This window comes from Hyperolius riggenbachi, chromosome 4 (genome assembly GCF_040937935.1).
Source record: "Hyperolius riggenbachi isolate aHypRig1 chromosome 4, aHypRig1.pri, whole genome shotgun sequence".
In the NCBI taxonomy this organism is placed as follows: domain Eukaryota; kingdom Metazoa; phylum Chordata; class Amphibia; order Anura; family Hyperoliidae; genus Hyperolius; species Hyperolius riggenbachi.
This window is the reverse complement of record NC_090649.1, coordinates 174,391,032-174,411,740: the sequence shown is the minus strand read 5'-3', so window position 1 is coordinate 174,411,740 and position 20,709 is coordinate 174,391,032. Positions and strand designations below refer to the sequence as shown.

Below are 20,709 nucleotides of genomic sequence, written 5' to 3'. Positions count from 1 at the left end.
AGGTAATTAGATGCAGTGAGCTGGGTTCACTCAACACAAGGCTAGGTATATGCAGTGATGAGGTGGGTTAAGTAAACACAACAGGTACTGGGTAGTTAGATGCAGTGAGCTGGGTTCACTCAACAGTAAAGGTACTTAAGATGCAGTGAGGTGGGTTCTCACTCAACACAACAGGTAGTTAGATGCAGTGAGGTGGCCAGGTGGGTTCACACTCAACACAACAGGTAGTTAGATGCAGTGAGCTGGGTTCACTCAACACAAGGCTAGGTATATGCAGTGATGAGGTGGGTTAAGTAAACACAACAGGTACTGGGTAGTTAGATGCAGTGAGCTGGGTTCACTCAACAGTAAAGGTACTTAAGATGCAGTGAGGTGGGTTCTCACTCAACACAACAGGTAGTTAGATGCAGTGAGGTGGCCTGGTGGGTTCACACTCAACACAACAGGTAGTTAGATGCAGTGAGCTGGGTTCACTCAACAGTAAAGGTACTTAAGATGCAGTGAGGTGGGTTCTCACTCAACACAACAGGTAGTTAGATGCAGTGAGGTGGCCAGGTGGGTTCACACTCAACACAACAGGTAGTTAGATGCAGTGAGCTGGGTTCACTCAACACAACGCTAGGTATATGCAGTGATGATGTGGGTTAAGTAAACACAACAGGTACTGGGTAGTTAGATGCAGTGAGCTGGGTTCACTGAACAGTATACAGTAAAGGTACTTAAGATGCAGTGAGGTGGGTTCTCACTCAACACAACAGGTAGTTAGACTTAGATGCAGTGAGCTGGGTTCACTCAACACAACGCTAGGTATATGCAGTGATGAGGTGGGCTAAGTAAACACAACAGGTACTGGGTAGTTAGATGCAGTGAGCTGGGTTCACTCAACACAAAGCTAGGTATATGCAGTGATGAGGTGAGTTAAGTAAACACAACAGGTACTGGGGTATATGCAGTACTGGGTAGTACAATGTGCAGCTCCCTGTCACACACACAGGCAGTCAGTCACTGAATGTGCTGGGCTGCTGGCAGTGGCACACACACACTATCAATTAGCAAGGCTGTGCATGCAACAAAAGTGTCAGAAAAAAAAATGTACAGGTTGAGCTCTGAAAAGAGCTGTTGCTGGGTGCTTTAAAAGCAATATTAATCAGTCAGGAACAAGCAAAGCAGCCTAGTTTTAAAAGGGGTACATAACAGTAAAATGTTGAGAAACACTGCTCTATTAGATAAGGGTAAAGATATTGGGCCTGATCCAATTCATATGTTCTCCTGAAATTCTCCTAGGAGATAACTTTTCATCTTCTGTTTAACCAACCTATGACTGCCGAACGTGGATCTGCAGCTGCAGAGTGGCTCCCCTAGGACCGCCTTACACTGATCGGTGTCAAGCCCTGGGGGCAGAGATTAGCGGGATCGCGAGCGCGGGTGCCTACGCATCCCCGCCTAGTTACAGAGATCTGCTATGTAAACAGCCTGCCAGCCGCGATCGGAGTTGGCAGGCTATAAGAAAAAACAAACAACTGCTGCAGATGCTTGTACAGAACTGCGATCTAATGCAGTGCTGTACAGGGGACAGCTCTTTCACTGGCTTGCCCCCAGGAGTGGCTCACAAAGCAATCCCTCTCATAGGCTAAAGCCTATGAGAGGCCATCGCAGGGATTGGTTCTCAGGGGGAGGGATGCATTTAAAAGAAAATAGATGTTTACTTTATTTTTTTTAAAAATACAAATAAATCATTATTATTTTTTAAATCGCATCAGTAATCAGATGCCACCAACAGGAAGTTCTGTTGGTGGCAAGAAAAGGAGACAAGATTCATTTGTGTGCTAAGTTGTATGGCCTTGCAGCACACTGTTAAAGCGGGGGGGGGGGGGGGGTAAGCCTGTGGTCCCCAAGCGGTTGAAGGGAACCTTAACTGGGAGGGATATGGATGTTTCCTTTTAAACAACACAATATGAGTTGCTTGGCAGTCCTGCTGATCTCTTTGGCTGCAGTAGTGGCTGAATCGCACACCTGAAACAAACATGCAGCTAATCCAGTCTGAGTTCAGTCAGAGCACCTGATCTGCATGCTTGTTGAGGGGCTGTGGCTAAGAGTATTAGAGACACAGGATCAGCAGGAGAGTCAGGCAACTAGTATTATTTAAAAGGAAAACTCCCTATCCTTATCAGTTTAGGTTCCCTTTAAATAACTTTTCAGCACTCTGCAATTAAAAAAGTATCAAAAAGTACATGGCAAAGCACTATCAAAATTATCCTGAGTATTTTCTTGCTTGCTGGTGGCTTAAATTGCATTTTATTGATAGGATGTGAAAATGTCACCTGGGAGAAAACTTGGAGAAAATGTGAATTGGATCAGGCAGATATCCTTTGTATATACACATTAACCACTTTACCCCCGCCCGTACGGATTTCTCCGTCCCTTTTTCCATCCTTTAACCCCCAGGGACGGAGAAATCCGTACTTTGCGCACTCCCGCCGCTGCCCGCGCTCCCGCTCATAAACACGCCGCCCGCCGCTAGTAAACACGCCGCCGCCCGCTCGCCCGGAGATCAATGAACGGGAAAATCCATTCCCGTTCGTTGATCTTAGCCCCGCAATGATCCGCTGCTCTCCGATGGGCAGCGCGATCATTGTGAAACGTTACAAACTTACCCAGCCTCCAAGTACTTCCCCCAAGCTTCCGGAAGGAGGCTTGGAGGTCGCATTAAAGCAAAAAGTTACTGTGGCCATCTTGTGGCCAAATAGTAAAACTACACCCTACACATTTTTCACATACAAATAAATTACTTTTACACAAAAAGTTAACTCATTACCTCCCACACTCCCAATTTATTTTTTTTTTGTAATAAAAAAAAATTAAAAAATGTACAATAAAAAAAAAATACATAAATAGTTACCTTAGGGACTGAACTTTTAAAATATTTATGTCAGGAGGGTACAACACTGTTACTTTTTAAACTATGGGCTTGTAATTAGGGATGGACGCAAAACTGAAAAAAATGCACCTTTATTTCCAAATAAAATATTGGCGCCAAACATTGTGATAGGGACATAATTTAAATGGTTTTATAACCGGGACAAAAAGGCAAATACATTTCATGGGTTTTAATTACAGTAGCATGCATTATTTAAAAACTATAATGGCCGAAAACTGAAAAATAATTAATTTTTTTCCCACATTTTTCCTATTTTCCCATTAAAACACATTTAGAATAAAATAATTCTTGGCATAATGTCCCACCTAAAGAAAGCCTAATTGGTGGTGGAAAAAACAAGATATAGATCGTTTAATTGTGATAAGTAATGATAAAGTTATAGACGAATGAATGGAAGGAGCGCTGAAAGGTGAAAATTGCTCTGGTGGTCAGGGGGTAAAACCCCTCAGTGGTGAAGTGGTTAATGTTATGTATTTCAGATGACAAAATCAGTAAGCTTTAGTTGTATTATGTATATAGTGTGTGTATGCTGTGCAATGCCAGTCATTGTGTGTACTTGTTTGTACTTTTCTTATTTATAAAACAATAACATTTGAACTGTTAAAATATACATTAGTACAACTGCTTACATTTGTTTGCTTGTGCTTTTTTTTGAACGAATTATGCAAATTTGCATAAGAACTCCAAGAATTAAAGTTTTCATGTCTCAAACATGCTAAACATCTACAGAAAACAACACATATATGGGTGTGTCATAATTTAGTGAATGTGTTTCCTTGTAGTGGAAAGATGTAAATAAACCATGTAAAATGAATAACATTTGTGAGTTGGCAACTTGGCATATGTCCTTTATGACAGTGCATATTGTTTTTCAGTGGCATTACTGGGACACATTTCACATGGAGAGAATTGCTGTCATGCGACCCAGACAAGTATGGAAATTAACTCAAAAAGCTGAGATTTGTCATGTTAAAGGGCCATTTCTAGTTCTGGTAACTAAAAGTTTCATGATATAGAAAATGTGTGCGCCTCTTGTAATGCCATACCCCTGAGTCAATGGCAATACCACTGCTTGTACCAACCCACCAGTCCCAAATGTTTCATCAGCATAGGAATCAGCCTGGTGGCTAGTGATCAATGCACAGGCATGGAACCTGAAATGAGCATAATAATTATGCTTGTTAGATTATATAAAATTGAATAAATATGTCAGACTTCCATAACTATCTCACTTCAGGTTCCCTTCACATCTTCAATAGGTCACCTCATTTGGCAGTCACAGTACATTGTAGTTGCCGATCTTTAATGGACCATAAAATTGTGGAGTAACCATTAAAATGTGGCTTTTTCCTGGCAGTCAAGAAACTGGTCATTTACACGTATGAAGCCTGTTCATCAGATCATACAGTTAGCAGTTAGCAAGGCTTGAACACTATTGGATCAGTGACAATATGGCAATCTTGGAAAACCCTATTATGTCTGTAGGGTAAAGGTGGCCACAAATTTTGATACAATAAAATCATCAAATTTTTTGGCAATTCAATAAAAAAGATTGGATTTCCAGAAAAATCAAAAGCTTTTTTTTTTTTTTTAATTCGAGCAAGAAATCTAATTGGATTTCCCATTTTTATTCAATAAAAGTTGATCAGGAATGGTGGATTTTTCTGATAATTTTTTATGAAAATTTAATGGTGTGCGGTAGATTGTTAATTTATTAATATACACACCCAAGCAATTTTCTCACAGTTTCCAATCATTTTTATCATAACTGAGGAAAAATTGAACATATGTATGTGGTACATTGGTCAGATTTTTGAAATGTTACAATCAGTCAGAAAAATTGGTTGCTATTCTTGAAGTGAACAAATATTTAAAAAATGGTATGGTGTGTGGCCACCTTTAGCCTCGGAGATATGTACCGTAGTAGTTTAAAGAAAACCAAACACCAATAATGGAAAAAAAAAAAGTTTTCTACATACCTGCTGCTTCCTCCAGCCCCATGCGAAAGGATCGCTCCCACGCCGCCGTCCTCCGCTGCCTGCAGCTCCAGTATCGGGTCCCATTAGTACTGCCAGTAGCGGCCAGTCTGCGCGAGAAAAGTCTGACCTGTACACATCTCTCTAATCTTCGAGGGCTATATCCATGCCGGTGTTTAGAATGGACAGAGAAATGGAGAAATACGTTCTACTTGATGAACCACACCCATCATGATTCAGTCCCATCAATTAATTTAAGTTGTGCCAAATATATGTAAGGACTTCAGCCTCTGAGGACTAAAGTTGGACATCCCTGCTGTAGATAAAAATATTGAACAATGTATGCCCATGTACACATATAAAATATAACTTGACAGCTTAAAGGCCACAAAAGCGCCATCTATGCTACTATAGCATATATCATATACCATATAGCAGCATAGAGGGTGCTAATGTGCCTGGGAATGCGAAGAATCACTCGCATCCCCAGCCTGTCAGCTCCTGTCACCGAAACAGGAAGTGGCTGCCGGTGGGGCCAGGAGGATCGGAGGGAGACGGTGAGGGCACCGGACAGCTGCAAGGGGCTATTGGAAGCTCTAGGTGAGTAAAACTCATTTTTTTTTGTTTGACTTAAGTGTCCCTTTAACCACTTAAGTACTAGTGGTCTCTGGCACCTTAAGGACCAGAGACAGCTGGTACAAGAAACGGCAGGATAACGAAGAATACTGACGAATCACCGTCACCGCCGCATGCCGGGATCCTGGGCCACCGACTCTGCTGTCTCTATGACAGCAGAGTTCCTATGAGCCGGTCAGGAGCTGCTTTCATTGGCTCCTGACCCTGCCTATCAATGTAAGCCTATGGGAGCCGCTTACATTGATAGACAGGGACAGGAGCCAATGAAATCGGCTCCTGACCCGATCACAGGGCTCTGCCGTTATAGAGATGACAGAGCGAGTGAGCTGCGGCTGGGAGACAGCGGCGAGATTGTCGGGAGCGACGGAAGCGGCGAGAACACGCAGCATCGGTGGATTGAAAGCTACGCCCTAGCCATCAAAACAGATTTCAATCAGCAAGGTCTTTAAGTAGTTAATTTAGAGAAAAGTATCTGGGAAAAGTACAATATAAATCAGATAAGTGGTAGCACATTGTGTTCTCTGTTCTCTGATTTTACACTACAGAAATTAAGAATATGGAATGGGTTAATATTGTTCTAGGCAGACAACATATATGGCCTCTCTGTGGCTTCTGGGCCTTATTAGCTGCGTTATTTGAGATCTCGTATACAGGTCAGACAATTTACCATTTAAGTGGAAGTGTGTCTGTGAGCATCAGTATATATTTTGCTGACTCCCGCACTTTTTTCCATATGTACGCTATCTGAAAATGCCAAGGGCAAATTTTTAGACACAGTTGAAGTTGACAATCTCAATCAATGATAGCTCGCGGTTGTGTTTTATAGCCAAGCATAATATTTGGAACATGAATAATTCAATATGATTTGCCAGTGAAGAGAATGACAGTCTGCTTTACCTGCAGCAGTCATACAGTTGCTTAGCTGGTAAAGATGTTTACTCTCCAAATTGGGCTGGTCCCCAAGCATCGACATCTTCTGATAGACCTTACAAGTGGTTAGCTGTGGGAGAGAGAGACAAAATACTATGATACAATGTAAGAAAACAGTGAACAAAACTATAGTTTAAAGCAGTCTGAAACTCTGACATAACATTCAATAAAAATGTATTTTCCTATTTGTTTTATTACCCATACAGTTATTATATTTGTTCTAGTGCACAAGTAAAATTGTACAGTTCCCAAAGTACAGTTTATCTGCTCTGAAAGCTGCCGTTGCATATTATTCAAGCTGATTTTTATTATATATTAAAATCTTCTAGTGAGCTGTTCTGAACTGTGTGCATGCTTGAAGCACAGAGAGCTCCTTTTCAGTTGTTACACCCAATGCGGCCGCAGGGGCTCAGGGCAGAACGAGCTCTCCTCATTGACAATTGACAGGCATAAGTTCGTATCACTTGCTATGCTACTCTGATAAGGCATGTTAACTCTGATAAGGCATATTAACTCTGATAATTAAGGCATGTTAACTCTGATAAGACGCTATTTGTCATAGTGAATCAACCCCCTATGTATCAACAGAGGAATGTAAGCAAAATATACTGTTATCTCCTCTTTGGATTGGATTCTAAACTGAAGGGGCTTTCCATGGCAGGACAAAGTGCTGTGTTTAACTGTTTGAATGCTGTTATGCTACAATTTTTCTTTGTGCTGGTAGGTTTAAGGCTGTAGGAAATCTTTTAGAGCAAAGAAGAAATGCTGAGTTTCATACCACTTTAAACACATTTGTAAGAAACTCTGTTACTGTTCATTTGTTTAAAGCAGTAATATTTATGATGGGTTACTACTGATGTGGGCATCTGTCTGTAAGTAATATCAACCATTTATGTTGGGGCCATTGGCAAAAGCGGGTGGCAAAGAGTTCACTTTTTTTTTTTTTGCAAACTATCCTTCTCCAATGTTAGGGGGTAGTGGGCCCTAGTGGAAGCTTATCATGGAATATAGGGGATCCCTTTAATAATAATGGGACCCCAAATGCTCATCACATCCCAGGAAAATAGGTAAAAAGGGTCATTTATACCCCATCCTATTAAAAATAAAGTGTAAAATGCCAAACATTAAATGACATAAAACATACAATTATTTATTTGCTAAAATGTTCAGTGTACATTTTCTTTTTCTACTTTGCTTCAATTTCCTTTTGTAATCTGTATCCCTCTTTTTTCTCATTTTGTGTATGTCTATTTCATCTGTATACTTCTACCTTCCTCTGAATTCTCTCATCCTCTGATGTCATCTTCTATGTATTTATTTCTTCTTCACGCACGTTCATATGTAAACTTCTTTCTATTTTATCTCCTGCCTTTCTATTCTTTAATCTCATACGCCTGTGTTCTGTCTTTAAAGTGAACCGAGCACCATTTTAAGCACCCAGGGAATCTCAATAGCACAAGAAAAATGCATGCCAACAATATGTCTTGGTAATGATCTGCTCATCTGCCTGTGCAGGCAGGCAGCCTTTTCACCACTGTTCAGGTCTGCATTCTGCAGGTCTCTGGAAGAGAGACCTTTTGTCAGTTTTTCAGCTTGCTGTTGCTGAGGAATTTGCATACGTTTGTCATGCAAATTGCCTAGCCACATCCCTTGTAGGCCTGCTCTATATATACCATGTGATATCACAGAACTTGGCTGGTCATAAGAGTTAGATCCTGTGTGACACTCGCCGGGAGTGTCAGCCTTGCTCTTTGTTGAAAATTAGCCTAGAGCAGGGGTCTCAAACTCAATTTACCTGGGGGGCCGCAGGAGGCAAAGTCAGGATGAGGCTGGGCCGCATAAGGAATTTCACAATCGCGGCGCATGGCAGCCTCTGCCCGCCCCTCTCACTCTTCCTTCACAGAGAGGGGCGGGGAGAGGCGGCGATTGACGTCAGGAGGGGCAGAGCTGAAGCTGCAAGCTCTGCCCCTTCCAGGAAATGGCGGCGGATTGCCCTACGGGGCGATTTGGGTTCTCTGCAGCCCTCGTTTAGCGGCGGGGATGCGGCGGATTACTTGGGAGCACTGAAGCGAACTATAAGGAAGCTTTTGCCGGCGAGGGCCACAAAATATTGTATGGAGGGCCGCAAATGGCCCGCGGGCCGCGAGTTTGAGACCCCTGGCCTAGAGTAATCCCTGGAAACTGCACTGGGCAGGTTTCCTTAGTGCAGTTAGGATTGCTTATCTGTTTTGTTTGTCTGTTGCGATTGTCCTGTCCCAGCGGTGGTCGACAGGAAATCATTCTGTGTGTCTGGGTGCTAACCGGAACAGCGGTTGTTACTGGTAGCCCCTTCTGATCTGTTTCCCTGGATCGCACCAGCCTCTTGCGCTAGTGCTGTGGATCCTTCTGTTCTGCTACTCTGTACCTGGATCGCACTAGCATCCTGCGCTAGTGCTGTGGATCCTTCTGTTCTGCTACTCTGTACCCGGATCGCACTAGCATCCTGCGCTAGTGCTGTGGATCCTTCTGTTCTGCTACTCTGTACCTGGATCGCACTAGCATCCTGCGCTAGTGCTGTGGATCCTTCTGTTCTGCTACTCTGTACCTGGATCGCACTAGCATCCTGCGCTAGTGCTGTGGATCCCTCTGTTCTGTCTTCCTGGATCGCGCTAGCCACTTTCGCTAGTGCTGTGGATCCTATCGTTCGCTTATTCATGTTTTCGTTTGTCTGTCTTGTCTGCTACGAACGCTTGCTGGAGGCTCGGTGGGGTAACCGTTAAGCAAGCGCTCGCATCCTCTGTTTCATGTTTGTCTGTCGGTGGTTAGTTAGGCGTGTTTGTCTCTATTGTGCTTATCACGTGGAGACCGCGCATAAACGCGTGCACTGTTGCGAATGAGTGCGGTGTTCGTGTTTAGCTAGCGTTTGTTATTTTCCGTATCTCCTCATTGTATGATTTGCTGTGCCTTTGCTACTCTCGTGCTCTGCCTTGCTGTAACCTTGTGTCACGTCTGGCGATCGCACCTCTCGCGATCGCGTTCCTACTTCATATCTGCTGTGGTGTGTGCACCGTCGCGGGTTGGTGACTAGTTTGGTGCACACATATACAATCTGTCTCTGTGCTCATTCTCAATCGCCTCTCTTGCGATTGCGTTCCGTCCCTTCGTGCAATTCCTGTCTGGCGTGTGTGGTAGGGCAGAGGAGCTGTTCCTCTGCACTCCACAGCTCCCCCTGTCGAAAGGAATTTCCCTCTACAGTTGCATTGCACCTTCTGCTGGGTTTCCGCAAATTATACGTTTGTGGAGGATTTCCGCAGGGTCAGCGCACACGTCTTGTGCGCTGATCACGGAGAGAATTCCACAATTGTTACAGTCTTCCTACCTAATAATAGGCAAGTGTCTCTGTGTCCCATGTCCCGGTGTGTTTTTGGTTGTGCACATGTGCAGGGACGCTTAAACACTGAGCTGGTTCAATGACGCGTGGATGGGGCTAGGAGGTGCGGACGTGTGCACGGGTGCGCGCGGCCGGCACATGCGCCGGTGACAGACCTAGAGCCCATTTTTAAACGGGCTTAGGTCAATAGTTATTAAAATAAACTTCCATTTTACCTTTTATTTTACAATTAAAGTTTAGCACTTAAAGTGGATCCGAGATAAACTTTTACTCATTGCATAATTGTGTTCCTTTCGTATAGTTAATAGGGCATTCCTCAAGCCAAATACTTTTTTAGTTTTGTTTTAATACTCTAATTATTTATAAACTAAACAAGCCTCGCACACAGCTCCTTTTGTGTCTTGGCACTGTAGCAAGGGTTTATGGGGGCTCAGTCTGGGCAGGAGGAGGTTACTAGCCATTGATTTCAGAGGCAGAGGGGAGGAGGGAGGAGGAAAGGGGACTAAATGTACACATAGGCAAGCTGATAGCATCTCCAGCCCTCAGCCTGTGACAATGGCCTCAATTCACTAAGCTTTATCAAACACTTTATCAAACGTTTTATAATTTACCTCATAGGTAAAATCTAATTTTGAATTCAATAAGGTGTTATAGACTTATTGAACGTTTTATCGATAGTGAATTCAAAATTAGATTTAACTCATGAGGTAAATTATCAAACGTTTGATAAAGTGTTTGATAAAGCTTAGTGAATTGAGGCCAATGTGACAAACAGAACATGGCTGCCCTCATTGTATCACAGGAATAAATAATCATAAACTTTTGAAGCTGTTTGCAGCTAGATATGCTGTGTAAACGATCTAAACTTTAGATAAGATATATAGACAAGTTACTTGTCATAGTTAGTTTTTCATCTCGGATCTGCTTTAAGGCTCCCTGCACACTGCATGTGATTCCGATTTTTAATCGTTTTTTACATGCAATTCCAATTCCGATTTTTAATCGTTACTGCATGCTGCATTTTTTCTGCTTTTTGTTGTTGATAGCATTCAGGGAAAATCGGAATTGCAAATCGGAATTGGAATCAAAATCAGAATCGCAAATTGGATTTGCAGTGTGCAGGGAGCCAGTTGGTGTGCGTTAGTGTGCGTTAGTACGTGTTTTTTCCATAGCAGTGCATTGTGAAAAAGATTTCAGTTAAAACGCGTTAAAGAGGAACTCCAGTGAAAATAATGCAATAAAAAAGTGCTTCATTTTTACAATAATTATGTATACATGATTTAGTCAGTGTTTGCTCGTTGTAAAATCTTTCCTCTCCCAGATTCACATTCTGACATGTATTACATGGTGACATTTTTACTGTGGGCAGGTTATGTAGCTGTTTCTAGCTGTTCTGGCTGTTAGAGACAGCTGTAAACAGCCATTTCCTGTCTGTGAACATTGTTACATTGTGGCAGTTTGCCCAGAGTACCGCGGTCCCAGAGCCTCTTGTGGGAGGGGTTTCAGCACAAAATCAGTCATACAGCGCCCCCTGATGGTCTGTTTGTGAAATGCAATAGATTTGTCATGTAAAAGGGGGTATCAGCTACTGATTGGGATAAAGTTAAATTCTTGGTCGGAGTTTCTCTTTAAGTGTGAAAGGTGCCATAGGAAAACATGGGCATTACTTTGAAAATGAGTTTTATATCAGTTATAACTGAGAGCAACTGATTAAGTGAAAGGGGCCTAAGTGTTATTCGCCTACTTCAGCAGGCCTGCCCGTCCGTCCAGTCCAGCAGAGATTTCAGGCAGCTAAGTAATTGTTTTATTGCACTCATTATAAGAAGTAAAAAATACCTTTTTATCAACAGAGGGGGTGGGAAATTAGGACAACTTCTCTTCAAAGACCTCATCTAGAGGGAGCATCTATGAGTTCTGTAAATAATGTAGATAAGGATGGTGAGAAGGGGAAGGGGGAACATGGTGGCTCCTATAGCCAGGATAAATTTCAGTGAAAGAAAGGGTGCTTAGTTCCCTTTAAGTCTTATTTTCTTAAGTTTGTCTGTTCTTCTAATATCTTGAAAGGAGCTTGCAGTGTGCCAACCATTCCCCGAAAATAAAATATCTAATTGTTTCTTTCAATAACAGTTTACATATATTTGTTAAAAACTAGTTTCAAAAAGCAAACAACAGAGAATTATCCCTGGATCTCAACCTCTGAGTGAATCTTCACATTTATTCAAATATACAAGGCATCAATCAGGTACCCCGCCTCCCCCCAATCCATATCCTGTCTATGAGACAGCTGCGGCAACAAGTCATCACAACAAAAGCCAATAGGGTGGTCATCAGTGAGATGGAAAGGGGGTCAAACTCCATCCTTGCACATTAAATTGTAACTTTTTAAGCAATGTCACAACCTTTACTAAAAAGCATACCTAACCTAACCCAAGGCTACGCTACCTAAGGTAAGTACAAAGGTATGTTCTTAGTGGACCCCATACCTCTATGTTGTCCATTCATCTTCTTGTCGACTACACCAAGCCCTCCCCCACCTCTCGGGTTCCCGTAATCACTCCTAAAAAAATGTGTCTTTCAACTTGAGAACCTGTACTGAGTAAAATTATTTAAAATAAACACATGAGGTAACTTCAAATGAACATTAAATAGTTACCTTGCCATCAATTCCTCTCAGAAGCTCACCATTTTCTTCTGACAATGATCCCTTCCAGTTCTGACAACATTTTGTCAGAACTGAAATATATCAGTTGCTGTCAGTTATAGCTGAGTGGACAACTGATATGCCCGGTAATGTCCATGTTTCCCTATGGCTGAAGTGGATGATGTTACAGTTTAACAGTGTGTTGACCAGCAAGCTGTTAGGGGGTAATGGCCCTTTTCAAAATGGAGGACGGAGAATTCCCTTGATCACAATGGACAAACAGGACGCGGGACAGGAGAAAGACACTGAGGAGTAGACTACACGGGAGGTAAGTATGACTTGTGTATGCTTATTTTGACATTTTAATTTTCAGTTCAGGTTTTCTTTAAGTCAAATTTGAAACAGGAAGAGGCAGGTTTGCAGTGATGTTTCCTCCTATCACCTTCCCATTCCCTCCTCTTCCCTGCCACATTCACTCCCCTTAATTAAAGGGGCACTACAGCGAAAAATTTTAAAATTTAAAATATGTGCAAACATATACAAATAAGAAGTACACTTTTTTCCAGAATAAAATGAGCCATACATTACTTTTCTCCTATGTTGCTGACACTTACAGTAGGTAGTAGAAATCTGACAGAAGTGACAGGTTTTGGACTAGTCCATCTCTTTATAGGGGATTCTCAGGGATATATTTTCAAAAGCACTTAGTGAATGGCATTTGCTCTGTCCAACTGCCAAAAAACTGTGTAGGGAGCAGGGAAGCTGGCCAGCATTATTGTTTAAATCCTTTTTAGGGAATATCTTTATAAAGAATAAAAACCTTGCTGAAAATCCCCTATGAAGAGATGGACTAGTCCAAAACCTGTCGCTTCTGTCAGATTTCTACTGCCCACTGTAAGTGACAGCAACATAGGAGAAAAGTACTTCTTATTTATATATGTTTGCACATATTTTAAATTTTAAAATTTTTCGCTGTAGTGCCCCTTTAAGGTATCCTTTAATGATCTGCTAATCAGTCTGACATGCAGTTTACACTGTAGAAATGTGTTGACCCTATGTACTAGTTTATATGATAAGATAACTTGTATAGCATTTATTCAAACCGACATTGTAACAGAATTGTACAAAAATCAACTAATAAAAATAATTTGCCAAAGATACTGTGTATTCCCGTGTCCTCTCTGTTACAGCAGGAAATGTAAAACTTAAACAGACAAATGTTCTGGCAGTGACAGTCTGACACATGTGACAATGAGGGACAGCTGCCAGATCAGAGTACATCAGCCAAACACTGGATTATTTCCATCTGCCTTTGCCCAAATGCTAGAAACTTTTTCCTGTCTGCTCACAGAATGCAGGAAGTCCATAGTGTCTGCTGCAGAGAATGACACCAAGCTGAACCCTCCAAGGAAAAAATAAATGCAATGGGAGCTACGAGTAATAAAATGTAACACACAGAAAGATAGATAATATCAACAGTTGTGAATAAATATACAGTGTATTGTAAAATATTATTGTAAATTCCTTCTATTTTAAGTAGTCAAACCAACCTAAGCATTCTTTATAGTGTTTATCCTATTATTAGTGTTTTGTTTGTTCTTCTTTTTTACTACTAAGCCCGGTACTAAAAATTATTTCTATATATCCTTGGGCCAGGGAAATTCATAGACTGGTTTCCAATGTATGGTAATTCTGTTACACTTTTTCTATGCTCTGCTTAGGGAGGCATGCAACCCTCTTGATAAATTCCTGTACTCTGTGTTCTAAAGCATTAAAGAGGATCTGTACTGTCTAATTTGTACAATAAAAAAATGCCAATCCAGTCACTGTGATCTCCTGGATCCCTCTTTGTCGTTTCCGCCGCCCCCTGCCGCGATCCTGGCTTTTAATCGCCAGTTTTAGGCAGTGTTTACAAACAAAAGAACAAAAGATCATGGCTGCTAACCAGGAAATGATGTTTGTATATATATATATATATATATATATATATATATATATATATATATATATATATATATATATATATATATGTTACAGCATACTACAACTTTTTATTACATAGTGAATTATCTGCACTCCAGTCTGGCATTCACACAGTTTCTCAGCATGTGTGTGTGTGTAACGATTGGTGTCAGCACACAGAGAGAATCTGATTATTGATGATCTGCAGAATCATCAACAATACAGATGTATACTTGATTATGGATGATCTGCAGAATCACCAATAATACAAGTATGACTAACCTCTGGACACCTAATTAAGTGTAAGTGTTTGGTGTAACTGTAGGCTATCTCCCGTGAGGTGGGAGACACAGGCAGCTCGGCCAGGAACCACCTGAGGGGCAGGTGGCCCTCAGCTGTGCAGGAACTATCTCCTTGAGAGAGGGAATAGAGAGAACCTGGCAACCAGTGATACTAGGTGATCAGATAACAGACTGTACTGCAGCCAGAGGACTCCAGAGGAGTAGAGGCCACCGGCTGCTAGCAGGCCGGACTCTCTGAGGAGCAGGAGTCCTAGTAGCTAACTGACACTTGATGGACTAGTGTCACAGCTAGTACAGATAGACTGAGCACTCAAGAGATGAGTGACAGCCTGGAGGGTCGGGCAGGCCAGGTCGGCAACACACGAGCAGATAAGGTACAGAGACAGAAGGCTGATTCGGTAACCGGGTACAGGCAGGGTATGGCAACAGGTAGACAGATATGCAGAGGTACCAAATCAGAAGGCAAGAGAGAGGTCGACAGAGCAAATAGTCATAACAGATATAAAACACAGTCCTAGTCTGAGGTGTGAGGTCCTTGGTCTCGACACCCAGGAACTAGTCTAGAGAATAACTCAGCAATGACACAGCAATTCTGAGCTTGGGTGTGAGGTCCTTGGTCTCAACACCCCGGAACTGGTCTAAAGTATAACACAGCAATGACACAGTAATCCTAAGCTTGGGTGTGAGGTCCTTGGTCTCAACACCCTGGAACTGGTCTAAAGTATAACACAGCAATGACACAGTAATCCTAAGCTTGGGTGTGAGGTCCTTGGTCTCAACACCCTGGAACTGGTCTAAGATATAACACAGCATATAACAATAGCGTAATCTGGCTAAGTGTGAATTCCCAGGTCCACCTGGTTCTAACACACTGTAGGATCTGACTAAGGTCTGAGTGCTCACACGTAAGTATTCGCAATGGCAGACAACCTGAGACTGACCAGCAAGATCTATATATAGTGCAGCGCTCCTCAGCGCCGCCCAGCACCACTCAGCCAATCGACAACTGCGCTGGGATCAGCTGATCTACCTGATCAGCTGATCCCTCTCCTACTGGCATAAAGGTCCTGCCTCCCAGCGCGCGCACGCGTAGCTCTCCCATCTATGTGCACTACAAGGCTCAGACAAACCAGACGCATGCTGCTGTGCGAAAAACCGCCGGTTTGAACGCGGAGACAGCCGCCCTGCTGCAAGACCGCGCGGCGGCATCTCCGCAATCCATTACAGTGTGACAGGCAGCTCCCTCCCCCCTCAGCTTCACAAACTGCATCACTGAAACTGAGAGCAGAGAGTGAGGAGTAAACAAAGCACACAGAGCCTGCAGGGGCGTACATAACTTGTATTCATTACAACAGAGGAAGCCCATTTCTCCCTGGGTTGACAAAGCTTGACAAAGAAAAGAAGATTAGATATATTACAGAGGCAGTGCAACTAAAAAAGGCTGCTGTAATCCAGACAACATTAGAACTGGTATAGGAACTTATAGGATAGAAGAAATAAGGCGGAAAATTTTGTTACAGAGTCTTGATCTTGATCTTGATCTTCTGGCATAAGTAGAGTCTGAGTCAAAACCCTAGAACAAGCATATGGTTAATCCAGTAAAACCTGAGTCAGCTGAGTAAGAGTACCTTATCTACGTATGCTTGTTCAAGGTCTAAAGCTAAAAGTGTTAGGGACACAGGTTCAGGAACATTGCCAGGAAACTGGTACTGTCTAAAAGGAAATAAATATTGCAGCATCCATATAACTCTCACCATGGGTTCCCTTTAACCTGTTAACTGCAACATGACATTTTAATATGTTGCGCGTTCCTGCCAACGCTCAGCACGTGTGCGCGCCGCTCCTGCCGCAGTTTCCATTGGGATTCTGTGTTAAGTGATTGGGGAAGAGGACCGAGCAGTCCTCTACCCAATCGCAATGCCTGGTATGAATGGACGCGACCACGAACAGTGGCCGCGTCCATTCAGAAAACAGGAACACAGTTTAGCAAAGTGTAAAAAAAAAAAAAAAAAAGTGCCATCTTGCCATCTTCTGGCCAAAAAGTATATTACACATACAGGCACATACATACACATACACAATATTAATAAAATAAATAACTTACACTTCCAAAGCCCCCCCCCCCCCCTTGTAAAAAAAAATCAGCTGAAAAAAATACATAAATAGTTGCCTTAGGGCTTTTTTAATCTATATTTTATGAGGGAAAATTATTACTTTGACTTTACTACATAGGGGCTTGTAATTATGGACCGGACAACAAAACAAAAACAGAAAAATAACACTTATATTTCAAAATAATATATTGTCGCTATACATTATGATAGGGACATAATTTAAATGGTTTAATAATTGGGACAACTGGGCAAATAAAATGTGTTGGTTTTATCCACAGGAGAACGTTTAATTTTAAAACTATAACGGCTGAAAACTGAGAAATAATGATTTTTTTCCATTATTTTTGTATTTTTCCCATTAAAACACATTTAGAATAAAAAAAACTTAGCAAAATGTACTACCCATAGGCAGGGCCGGATTTGTACTTTTTACCGCCCTAGGCCCATTACCTCCAGCCACCCCATGACAACAACGTGGTTAGGATAGGGTTATCGGTCATAGAAAAGGGGGGGGAGGTTAGAAATACTAATAGATCAGGTTATTAGGTTTAAGTACTTACAAAAAAAAAAAAAAAAAAAGGGCTTAGGAAAGATTAAAAAATAGGGCTTTTGGCAATTTAGGTTGAGGCTAGGAATTTGAGAATAGCATTATGGGAAAAGGATTAAAATTGAGTATCAGGTTAAAATGCAGCTGGCCATACAATTATAGATTTCTACCCAATTTTCCAAAGCGATCGGCCCCTTTCTGAAAGGAATCTGTTCAGAAGGAATTGATTCCTACCACACACAGCACATTCATTTTTAATAGATTCCAGCAGGGAATCTATTGAAAACTGATCGAACCCCAACGTTGCACTGTTTGATATAATGCAACGCTATGGCCTATCAATCATCTACCACTCCTGCTCCACCCCCAATTGACCAAGACGTCTTGTTTGATCGATACTTTAGATACATTTTTGGTCAAAATCAATGAAATATAAAGGAATTGATTTCCATTTGATTTGATCAGAGTGAACGAATCTGCAGGGAATCCAATTAGAAATGTAATGTGTGTGTATGGGGACCTTTGCTGATCACAATACTAAGGTGATTAAAGGACCACTATCGCGAAAAAAGTAGGCAGTTACAATCTGACAGGTTTTGGGCCAGTCCATCTCCACATGGAGTATTCTCAGGGTTTTCTTTGTTTTCAACAGTATTTCCTGAACAGCAGTTTAACTGCCAAAATAGTAATCTACCAGCCAGCCTCCCTACTCACTTGCACCCTATTTTGTCAGTTACACTTTGCAACTGCTGTTCAGGAAATGCTGTTGAAAACATAGAAAACGCTGAGAATCCCCCACAAGGAGATGGACTGGCCCAAAACCTGTTGTTCAGTCAGATATTAACTGCCTACTTTTTTCACGATAGCGGTCCTTTAAAGTGCTGCAGAAGATGTTAGCACTATATAAATACATAATAATAATAATAATGTAGGTCATTAGACTATGACTATGGTAGGATTAGAGTGTGAGCTCCTCTGGGGACAGTCAGTGGCATGACTATGTACTCTGTAACATGCTGCAGAAGATGTCAGTGCTATATAAATACATAATAATAATAATATGGTAGGACATTAGGCTATGGCTATGGTAGGATTAGACTGTGAGCTCCTCTGAGGACAGTCAGTGACATGACTATGTACTCTGTACAGTGCTGCAGAAGATACCAGTGCTATAAAAATACATAATGATAATATGGTAGGACATTAGTCTATGACTATGTTAGGATTAGAGTGTGAGCTCCTCTGAGGACAGTCAGTGACATGACTATGTACTCTGTAAAGTGCTGCAGAAGATACCAGTGCTATATAAATACATAATAATAATAATAATAATAATGTAGGACATTAGACTACGACTATGGTAGGATTATATGTATGCCACTTCCCCACCTGCAGCGTGACGTCCCTCTCCCTCCCAGCATAACAACAGAATGCCTTGTCAGTTAGGCCCAGTGCACACTGGGTGGATCCGCCGGCCGCATCCGCTTGAAAATTCGCATGGCTAATGTATCTCTATGGGCTGGTGCACACCGGCGGTTTGAGGTTTTTAGCAAGCCGCAAACGTGCCTCCTGCTGCACGCTTGCGGTTTGCTTAAAACCTCAAATCGCCGGTGTGCACCAGCCCATAGAGATACATTAGCCACGCAGATGCTGATGCGGATGCGGCCGGCGGATCACATACAAAATCCGCTCGGTGTGCACCCAAAACCGCTAGCGTTTTGACAATCTACTAGCGGTTTTGGTGTGCACTGGGCCTCACACAGCTGAGACACATCTGTACAGTCCAGCATTGTCACCCAAGGGGATTGGGTCTTTATCCCGGACAAGTGACATCAGTCGCAGGTGTGTACGCACCTTAACAACGACCCATAAGTACTAAGAGCGGTACAAACTAATCAGGCAGGTTCAATTAGATAAAAACAAGTGTAATACATTTGTAGTCAACTTTCAAAAGTGCTGTTAACCATGTAACGTAGCTGCAGGGAGAAAGTGCTGGTGCTCAAACATAGATCTAATTAGGTTGATTCATGACGTTAGTGCACTAAGCCGCATGGGTTAAATCGGTGAGCGCACGCTATCAGCGTAGCGAGCGCTCTTGGCTAAGCGTGCTTCTTTGAAGTACAGTGCGATGGTTTGTAGCACGACCGTCATACTTTACTAGTGCGGCCGCTGCTACATTAAATGTAACAGCAGCTGCGTTAGTAAAGTATGACGGTCGTGCTACAAACCATCGCACTGTACTTCAAAGAAGCACGCTTAGCCAAGAGCGCTCGCTACGCTGATAGCGTGCGCTCACCGATTTAACCCATGTGGCTTAGCGCACTAACATGTCATGAATCAACCTCCAATATCCTTTAAAAAATAGGGTGAACCAGTGATCTCAGAAGACTAAAAGTGCAATAAAAAAAGGTGAATAGCTGTGCTAGGGAATGCAAAAACAAATGACTGTGGGGGGAGGAGAAGGGAAACAATTCTACCTGATGAAAATGATAAAAGGAATGACGGCGGCATGGAGAGAAGAGATAAAGCCAGGCTACAGGACAGAGGGGACCACCAGGCAGCCCTGTGTTAGTAGCTTCAGGAGTCAGACTCCTGGGAAGGAAGAAGGAGGGGGAGAGAGAGGGATCCCAGCTGGTCACTCATTCCCCAGGATCAGGCAGGCACAGCGTGATTCTAGTCTAGTGTCCTGCAGACACTTCTACTCCCTCCCTTCCCTCTCACAGCGCTGCCACCATGCACAGATACCTTTGCTGTGCTGAGAGTAGCCGCCCGTCTTCTTCCTGAAACTGAATCTCGCGGCTTGGCTTCTCTGCTCAGCCCCTCCTCCCTCAGTGTCAGAGTGGAGAGGAAAGGAGGGGAGGGGCGCTTTCCTCCGTGCTGTTCATAGCAGAGACGGGACAGCTGATCTGCAGCCTTGTGTACAGTGTGCGACAGCCGCCCCAGCTCTCCTGTCGGCTGGTTTCCGCCCTAGGAACCGGCCTAGGTGGCCTGTGCGGAAATCCGGCCCTGCCCATAGGTTTTCTGTGAAAACAGAAAAAAACGAGGTATAGATCATTTTCTTGTGATAAGTAGTACCAAAGTTATTAGGGAATAAAAGGGAGGAGCACTGACAGGTGAAAATTGCTCTGGTCCGTTAGGGTAAAAACCTTTGGGAGTGAACTAGTTAAGCACAGCATAAAATGGTATGCATGGTTTTGAAGCTATTGGAAGGGTTAATGCTCACACCTCTACTTCACTCATAAGCTAATGAATAAGATCGCCACTGCAGTACTAAAATCATCAGATTATGTTCA

General features: G+C 42.6%; 1 protein-coding gene across 1 annotated transcript in view; it reads right to left on the bottom strand.

Annotated features, from left to right (window-relative positions):
* The window catches only part of SAMD7 (sterile alpha motif domain containing 7), a 92,725-nt gene that overhangs the window by 69,747 nt on the left and 2,269 nt on the right, over positions 1 to 20,709 (bottom strand). The window contains exons 2-3 of the mRNA XM_068233314.1: positions 20,162 to 20,383; positions 6,448 to 6,550 (exon numbers count right to left, since the gene is read on the bottom strand). Coding sequence (XP_068089415.1) covers positions 6,448 to 6,550; positions 20,162 to 20,383 — 325 coding nt within the window. The remainder of the gene's footprint in view (positions 1 to 6,447; positions 6,551 to 20,161; positions 20,384 to 20,709) is intronic.